The sequence below is a fragment of the Mytilus trossulus genome, chromosome 13, assembly GCF_036588685.1.
Source record: "Mytilus trossulus isolate FHL-02 chromosome 13, PNRI_Mtr1.1.1.hap1, whole genome shotgun sequence".
NCBI lineage: Eukaryota > Metazoa > Mollusca > Bivalvia > Mytilida > Mytilidae > Mytilus > Mytilus trossulus.
In genome coordinates, this window is record NC_086385.1 from 45,817,271 (window position 1) to 45,826,812 (window position 9,542).

At 31.4% G+C, this 9,542-nt stretch overlaps 1 protein-coding gene across 1 annotated transcript; it reads right to left on the bottom strand.

Annotated features, from left to right (window-relative positions):
* Positions 1 to 225: 225 nt before the first annotated feature.
* Positions 226 to 8,189, bottom strand: LOC134694637 (neuropilin-2-like). Its single transcript, XM_063555676.1, has 5 exons — positions 8,084 to 8,189; positions 6,533 to 6,714; positions 5,565 to 5,718; positions 3,342 to 3,529; positions 226 to 336 (listed from the first exon to the last, which is right to left on the bottom strand). The coding sequence occupies exons 1-5, from the start codon at positions 8,136 to 8,138 to the stop codon at positions 319 to 321; spliced, it is 597 nt and encodes a 198-aa protein (XP_063411746.1). The 5' UTR covers positions 8,139 to 8,189; the 3' UTR covers positions 226 to 318.
* Between the last annotated feature and the right edge of the window lie 1,353 nt (positions 8,190 to 9,542).

A 9,542-nucleotide genomic window follows, 5' to 3' on the forward strand; every position in this document is an offset into this window, starting at 1 on the left:
TTTATCAAACCAATATGGTATTATTCCACTTCAAGTTCACGCTTTTCTATTGCTTTTTTTAAACTCAGCAACAATCTAAATTGGTGAACAAAATGAACAAATCTGTACGTATTACACACTGCTGAAATTTATGAAAGTATTGGATACTTGCCTCCACAAAATCGTAAACACAGTCTTCTTTCTCTTCTAACTCGAAATTGGTAAATGTTAAGTTGATCGATGATTCTTTATATGGACTGACTATTCTATATTCACAATCTGTATTTTTGCTATAACTCTCCGGATAATTTGGTGATTGAATTCGTCCAGATACTACATTCAGATATCCACTGCAATCTATGAAAAAAACTGATTAATTCAAGATTTTGGAACATTTATGGTTTAAATGTCACTGTGAATGATATTCGAAAAATTAATTGGCATCAAGGATAATGTGTAAAATTTTGACCTACTTCAATCAATATTTTATAAGTTGCGGGATTGACACGGGTAGATTACACTTATATATTTTCAGTGTGCTGCATTTATATATTTATGATTTTGCTTTCCTTTTCGTAACTGTATACTTTGTGTTTGTTCCGTATATATATGTTTTTTTATATATAAACCTCATATAACGATTTCGTATAAGAACTTAAACGGATTGGTTCTTTGTCCTATGGCGATTTAGTATTTTGAAATGCTTTTTTTTAAATGTCTGTGCAATTTAACTTTATATACATCTAGAAAAAATCACCTTACGTTTGTTTTAGAAAGACAAGTGATAAGTGACATGAAATACGGACGACATTAAGCGTGAAAATGCAACAAGAATGATAATTTCATAATAAAGTCTTTGCGTTTCCATTAAAAAAATACAGCTATTCGGCCACGTGAGCCTATTCCTAATCCTTCTTGTTGGCCCAAGTCTGTTGATTTCAACAGGTCGTTCACTGATCTGGATGTTGAACGGCTTTTACATAAGCATTGTCTTTTTAGAATACGATCAGTTGCATATCCAATTCTTCTTACCAGGCAATGTAGTTCCCTGTCTTCACGACGTGATCTTATTGATGGTCTACCGGATCGATACCCTTTCCTCAAATAGACGTCCAAATGTAACACCGCGTTCCCAAACCCGTGTCCAATATTTTTAAACCTCTAATCGAAATCTGTTTGATGTATGTTTCCCCTCATCACGATGTCAATAAAGGACATTGAATTATTATTTTATTTAAATTGATCTTTGTTGATACTATCTGTATCGTTCTGTCTTTTTGCGACGTAGCTCGCAGAGATTATTACTGATTTCTATTATTGGTACAAATATAAAAAGAAAATAAGAAAATCACTTATGAAAAATTTTAAAAAGAGTATTTTGATTTGGTCTTCTATTTTTCAATACCATTTTCAGTTTTAGTTTCTTCCATCCCTTTAATGACCTTAAATGAAAATATGATTTCACTGCAATAAAAACGACCGGTGATTAGAGAAGCCATAAATTGGACGTCGATTTGAGAACAACAACAAAGACGTCGATCAGAGGAACATAAAATTGAACGTCGATTTGGAATGTTATTATATTGAGACGTCCGATTTAAATGTGGATTTAAGAAACAGACGTCGATTAGACATCTGACGTCGATCTGAATCTAACATTTGTATGTTTATTTAGCACACAGAATTGAAAACGAAAACTTTAGGGTGTCAATGTCAATATTTAAAAGTCATTTGGTCGATTTAAATGTTTGCTTACATAAGATAATTTATGAATTTTCCCTGGAAACTGACTTGAACATACAAAGCAATCGAAAAAAAAACACTGGTAAATGTCAATTAATCAGACCATTTTTAATTAAAATCTAGTATGTTGTTCTATACATGATATAGTTTGATCATGACAATACGCTTCTTTGAAAGTTTCGATGAGTTCATGAATGTTACAAATACAAAAAGCATTGAGACAAAGCACATAAGGCGTTTAAAAATCTTAGAACGATGAAGTGAGATCTTGTTTGCTAAAAAAAATGCTGCTAGTTGTATTTTTAACTTTCTAAAAACAGCATAAGCCCTATTGATTTGAATGATATTTTATGTTTCAATTCCTTCGAACATTTCAAAGCGTTATGTATTCCCCTGATAGATTAAAAAATATTGTTTGATTTAAGGTCAATGTGTATGAGCAGGACATACATTTCCTTCTGTATAAGAAATGTATATACTTTATTATTTGTTGATTTTCATACCGTTTTATTTCTACATTACCTAAAAAAGCTTCTTCTTTATATTCTGCAGTAAAACCTTGCCCAGAGACCAAATTGTTTGACTTAAATATTAGAAACATAGATCCAGAGAGTATTACTGGTATAAACGGTATCTGCTTGCCACAGAACGTTCCTAGTCGTTTCGCGGATTGTGTTAAACCATCATGTACCTAACATGAAATGAAGAAAAAAATCCCATAGTAATAAAAGCATTATTGTATTTGACATTAAAAACATTAAACCATTTCTTCGTGGCAGCGTGTAAGCATCTCTTGGGCATTGTTTATATCTTTAATTCCAAGAAAGATTATTTATAATGTAGTTAAGTCGAAAAAGCGCAAAATCTTTACGATGATATATACATTGTTGGGCTGATGTGAAGACGAGTTGTTTATATATTATATATATATATATATATATCCATTACTAGCACTGGTTTGTAAACTTTTCATAAATTTCGTTCGTCAATAAAAGTGTTGAATAATACCATAAAGATATTAAAATCATAAGTCAAAGTAAATTGACTATACCATTTAAAACACAACACGAAAAACGCCCAGGGACCATTTCAAGTGTTTTGAAGAATAAGTAGATACTGCTCCACATGTGGCATCCGTCATGTTGTTCATACAAATGCAAACAAGGTCTATTGAACAGTTTGAGGTCACATGAAGCGGTTTGAATTTTAGTCATTGCAATTGAAAAATATCTTATGTCATATGCGAATAGTCCATAACCTTCAGACAACTCTTGATGAAATATGCTGAAAAAAACAACATGAGCTATGCACTTTTGTTAACTTAAACACACTATGTGAATAGTTGCTCTACTCCTTTTTAAATGATTTTGTGACAAGATTTGATGAACCATTTCCTCTCCTTTTTTATAAAGACAAGTCAGATGAAGGACTCCTATGACCTAATTCATTACTTAATTTTAACTATAATAAAGGATTTCGGGGACTTTTGTAGCTGACTATGCGGTAGGGGCTTTGCTCATTGTTTAATGCTGTTATTAGATCTATAGCTGAGAATGTCTGTGTCATTTGATCTCTTGTGGATAAGAGAAGCAATCTTACCACATCTATTATATACATACCATGACATAGTCATTTTTGCATGTTCCACTTGACGAATACTCTAAATCGAAGCTTGTAAATGTTATATTTATCGGTATTCTGTTTACACTTTCGATATAGTACAAGCATACCAATTCTTGTGTATAATTTGCAGGAAAATTTGGGGATTGAATGGAGCCACTACTGTCCTTTTTTACATACACACACTCTACAATGTTAACAAAAAAATAATCAAAATCAAATTCACAAAAACGGTCAACAAAATTGCAAGTTAAATATATTTAACTCAATTATAAGAAAAATATAGGACACAAATATTATTAAACTTTCAACAAAAAGGTTATGTGCTGATGTATGTATCTTTGTAACTTGTCGTCTTGTGTGTTCAGGTCAGGGCATAGCATTATTGGATTCCTACTGTATACATTAGTAAAGTTTGGAAACTGCGTTATGCTTTTGACACATTGTTTTTTTTTACCTTACTGTTATGAACATGCTTGCTTAACACTGTCCATTTGAACTGGAAGATATATGCAATTTGAGATACTTTTGACATAATTGCACCCAAGGCTAAATCGAGTTTTTTTGGATGAAAAAATACCATTTAGCTGAATTTGCATTAACAAAGATGACTCCTTATATCTTTCTTTAATGGTATATATAAACTATTGCGTATACTAAAACAAAACAGGTAGAAAGACAATGTTTTATAGATGCAAAGGAAGAAGTTTGTAATATGATATATTAGTTGGCCCCATAAACTCCAAAAAAAACAAACACTTTTTGACCCTTATAGGTTTAACTTCTTTCATAACTTTACTTTATAATTTTACCAATTAAGGTATTAAATGTTCCGTATATTTGAACTCAATGACATTTTTTTTTCTATAAGATGAATATTAGTTAAGGCCAAGTCAAAACAAAATTACTTACACGGATAACATTTTTGTGTAAAACATTTTGTAGCAAAACATCTTTCTTACTAAACGAAAGGTGAAAGATACCAAAGAAACATTCAAACTTATAGATAAAAAATAATCTGACAACGACATGTCTAAAAAAATTACAAACAGACAAACAAAAGCACACAAGACACAACATTTAATAATTAAGACTGAGCAACACGAATCTAACAAAAAACTGGGGATGACCACAGGTGCTCCGAAAAGGTAAGCAGATCCTGCTGCAGATGTGGCACCCTTAATGTTGTTCATGTTATTATAAATCTGACTGACTAATACTCTACAAAAGAAGCGGAAGATATCAAAAGCATCTTTAAATCAGAGGTCGATGACAAACTGACGACAACATAATTGAAACCATAATATAAAAAACTGAAGATTTAGCAACACAAACACCGCCAAAAATAGGATGGTATCAGTTGTCCTGAACTGGTAAGTAGATCTTGTCCGGCCTGTGTCATCCATCTGCAGAGTGTTTCGTATATTTACAATACGATTGATATTCAACATCAAAGAAAAAAAAAATTATGCCTACTGCTTTATAAGATTTTTGTCTAAATTTTTATTTTGAATAGAAATTTTTTTTATTGAAAAGAATAGAAACGTAACAAAAAAAGTATGATTTGTACGATTTTATTTGAAACTATCTTTTGTTCTATATTTTGACATTAAACATACACAACGGAAATCGATGGCTTTACTTTTAAAAATTGTGTGGTTTTAACAAGTGCGTGTGTAATTTTCATAACGTCACAAGTATAGGGATGAATAGTTAGTGCAGATTGACATCACAAGCCTTAGTACTGTGGATTCATAATTATTCGTTTTATTCACATTTTCGTGCAAACCACAAATGTAGATGCTGAACGAATAAAATATCCTATAAGATGGGATAGACTTTTCCAAATCACGAAGTCAGATATCAACAAAAGTTCATATTTTCCCAACATTATTTAACTCTTGCCATTTCATAAATTTGAAATTTTCAAAAAAGTGTACAACTTATTAATTACAGACTTAAGCTCATGATCTACATTGTTTTATTTGCTGTCGTTTGCATCATATATAGAGTGATATGTGTATGTCTCATTTAGACTGCACTTTCGCCTTTGTAAGTTCCAACTTTCTTTACATATAGTCAAAGTATATTAAAGCCATTCTTGTGAATCACTTTGGGAAAGATCAAATATTTACTATCATTGAAAAGGGGGATAAAGAAAAGTTTTTAAAAATCTGAAAATAAAGTTCTTTATTTCTATATGTATTACAACAATATGTTACCTTGGCTGTCATTATAAACTGCTAGAAATCCTTTCTCTCTTACAGAATAATCACTATGAAATTTGAAAATAACCACACCAGACAATGCAAGTAATGGAGGTGGAATCTTGTAGCCACAAAACTTTCCCAGCAATGTGTTGTCTCCATCTTTTACCTGCAAATACTTTTTTCTTGTACAAGCATTTAAAGAAACACATATTGTGATAAACATTTGGATCTATTTGTTATAAACTCGTCCAGATTTTCGTTGGGCGAGTTCTGTAGGTAACTTTGCACAGGAAACATTTGTATAAGCGTAAATATTTAAATGCCTTAGAACACTCCAAATCGAATATTTAAACTGACTGTAAACTAAAATGCCTTCGGCAGAATTTTATTGCTTTCCCGCGGTAAAACTGATATCCTTAAATAAAACTAACGCTAATATTTGATTTGAACTCGATTCATAGGACTATGATAGAACATGATTATATAAGTAAAGGCACTAATTTGAAGTCGACAAACCGTGAAAAATATTGATCGACGGTTTTCTCTTTACAGTAAATATAAAGTTAGTAAATAGATACACTTGTACCGGTATTGTAATTCCCGCTACACATGTTTTTAAAATAGACACACGACTTTCTTTTACTAAAACCATGTGAATTACAATTAACAATAATATGATGCCATTTGATCCCGTTGACATAAACGTATAATAACAACAATTAAGATATTTGTTGGGATGAGAGTTTCAGAATATCTAGGCAATTTTGGAAAATAGACAATTTTTAACGTAAAATGGATATGTAGATATATAACAAATTCTTCATCTACCGATTGTTATCTCACTCAGAATAGACAACGTATTTCATAGTGACTAAACGATCCATATATACCTGAAACGTTTTCATATTCAATGCAACATTGTATATGGTGACGATCTTAATCAATCGTATGATACTTTGCTGTAGCTATGATTTACCTACCGATACATAATCAAGTGTGCAATCAGAATGTTCCTCTACCTCAAAATCGTCAAAAGTTACTGTTATTGGTTGTTTGGTCGGACTCCTGATGACGTATTCACAATCCATTTTGTTGCTGTATTTGTTTGGATAATTGGGTGAGGTTAGGCTTCCCGATGCCTTGGTAATATTGAAAGAGCAACCTTCAAAAGCAATAAGTTGGATCAAAGTTTCATTTTTTGTTTTGACTGAGTTGCAATAGATAACAATATATGTGTACACAAAGTAAATTAAGATATTAATATATATAATTGGTCGACTCGTATGACTTCTATCTTATTGGCATAGACTGACTTACGCGATTTATTTAGTGTGTACAACATTTTTTATGTCGTTCCTTAAAAAATGCAATAAGTACAGCAGGATAAAAGCTATCAAATAAGCTTAATTTAAGATAATGTTATTAACATTTAGATATGTGAACAAACCTTGCCAACAAATTCATTCGGTCACATTGTGTATTTCACATTGCTGTAAATGAAAAATAATTTTGGATTGAAACTCTTACAAACATATCTCTTGATCGATATATATGCTTGAAAATGCCTATTTGGGTGAAAATTAATACGACACGTTTATGATGTCACAAATAAAAGTCGCATATAAAAGCACTGATTTGTTTTTACAAAGAATGAAAGTATTTTGCAATTATATTGGCAAGATAATAAAATTGAGAATGGAAATGGGGAATGTGTCAAAGAGACAACAACCCGACCAAATAAAAAAAACAACAGCAGAAGGTCACCAACAGGTCTTCAATGTAACGAGAAATTCCTGCACCCGGAGGCGTTCTTCAGCTGGCCCCTAAACAAATATATACTACTTCAGTGATAATGAACGACACACTATTTTCCAAATTGTACACAAGAAACTAAAATTAAAATAATACAAGACTAACAAAGGCCAGAGGCTCCTGACTTGGGACAGGCGCAAAAATGCGGCGGGGTTTAACATGTTTGTGAGATCTCAACCCTCCCCCTATACCTCTAACCAATGTAGAAAAGTAAACGCATAACAATACGCACATTAAAATTCAGTTCAAGAGAAGTCCGAGTCTGATGTCAGAAGATGTAACCAAAGAAAATAAACAAAATGACAATAATATATAAATAACAACAGACTACTAGCAGTTAAATGATATGCCAGCTCCAGACTTCAATTAAACTGATCGAAAGATAATGTCGTTTTATAAAATCTAATATTGTTTTCTTTGTTTGTGTTCACCCAAGCATTTTGTCATAGAGGCCTTGATCTTAATATCGTCTATTATCCAATGAGTTATCTGTGACGTTTTGTGTTTGGTTTGGTGTTTCATGTTTTACCTTTTTGGAATTGTATGTCCTAAATGCTCGGAACGCGCGTCTGGCGTAGCAAAATTCTAAGTCTGGTACCTTTGATATGTAATAAATAGAAACATTCGAATAAAAAAGAAATATATTAGAAATCAAAGTTTTAAAAATCTTCTCTGTCAATCTTAGTCCTTTACATTACATACTAAGGTTACTGTCCTACCTGTCGAAAGTCTAATCAACAAACTGGTCACTACGTTTAAATAGCCATAAATCATATCTCTACACAAATCCGACAACTGTATTTACTTATTGTTCTAATGTGTAATATAAATTTAAACTGTATTACGTTTGTAAGCGGAAATATTGAGTGTTTACAAAGTGACAACATAAACAACAAGTACTTATCCTCATTTAAGTGTTTCCTACACAATCCTTTATTATTAGAATTGATGACATTTAAAACAAGATGTATAATATTAATAACTCAATGTATACATTTTACTTATAATGAATTAACGTGTTTTCATTGTTGTGAAGTAAGGGAAATAACCGGTATTTTTTTTTGAAATAACCAAGATATGAATATATAACATGTACTCACTAGTGGAATCAGTGTTAAATGTTCTGTTCAATGTTTTGCTGTTTGAAAAATTTTGTTCAATTGTATAAACACACATGTATGTAAATTTTCCTTCGAAATCCTCATTGTCTGGACTATAACCAAAAAATTTCTCAAACCCCTTTTTGGAGTCTTTAAAAAAATCTTTGATATTCTAACATGGCGTACTTCAAACGCTTGGAGTACACACCCGTGGTAAAATATGAATATATTGTCAGGCTCGTCCAGTCGTACTCCCACGTCATATGTTTTTTTTATGAATGAGATACCCGACGTCATAGAACGATAACGTAAGAATATGACACTTTACGGGAAAATACACGCTTGCCAAAACAAAACAATCATCACAACAAGGAAACTTTAAAAAACGATGCTTAATGTGGTATTATAAGCAGATTTTTGTTTAAAACATATAAAACATTTTAATTGAATTATAATTTAAATTCACCATGAACTATCTAAATACGTTATTGTAAAAACTTAAAGCATGTCACTTATTCAGTTTGCCAATTTAATAATACGTTTATTTATGGGAACGGCAAATATTTGCTTCCACCTAGAGCGCTTCGGGCCAAAAAAAGTTAACGCGGCGTTTACTAGCGTGCACTTCATGTAAACGACGCGTTAATTGTGGGTTAACTCCGAAATTGCATTAGACATTAAAAGTAACATAATATTTGAATATTATGACTATAATATTTTGTTCGCATCAATTTAGAGTGCCAGCATGTCCTTTTTTTACTCAAAATATTGATTTGTAAACAAATTTCAATAGTTTTCATACCTCAGACTGACTCATATTATAAATTTGTTTGTTCACAACAACCAAAACTGACCATTTAAGCATTTTATTATGTAAATCTATATAGGTGCATAGTAAATGAGATATATTTTCATGTAAGGATTGATTGTATAATGAAAAAGGTATCAATATTTGAGTATTATGACTAAACAAATTTGTTTGCATCTATTAGAGTGCCAGCATGTCCTTTTTTATTCAACATATTGAATCGTAAACAAATTTCAGTAGTTTTCAAACCTCAAACTGACTCGTAGTGAC

Coding starts and splice junctions, on each gene's coding strand:
- LOC134694637 (XM_063555676.1), bottom strand. CDS start 8,138: ATGATTTATGGCTATTTAAACGTAGTGACCAGTTTGTTGATTAGACTT. Junction 6,715..8,083: donor GTTGATTAGACTTTCGACAG/GTAGGACAGTAA, acceptor TTGCTTTTGAAG/GTTGCTCTTTCAATATTACC. Junction 3,530..5,564: donor AGTTTATAATGACAGCCAAG/GTAACATATTGT, acceptor TTAACATTGTAG/AGTGTGTGTATGTAAAAAAG.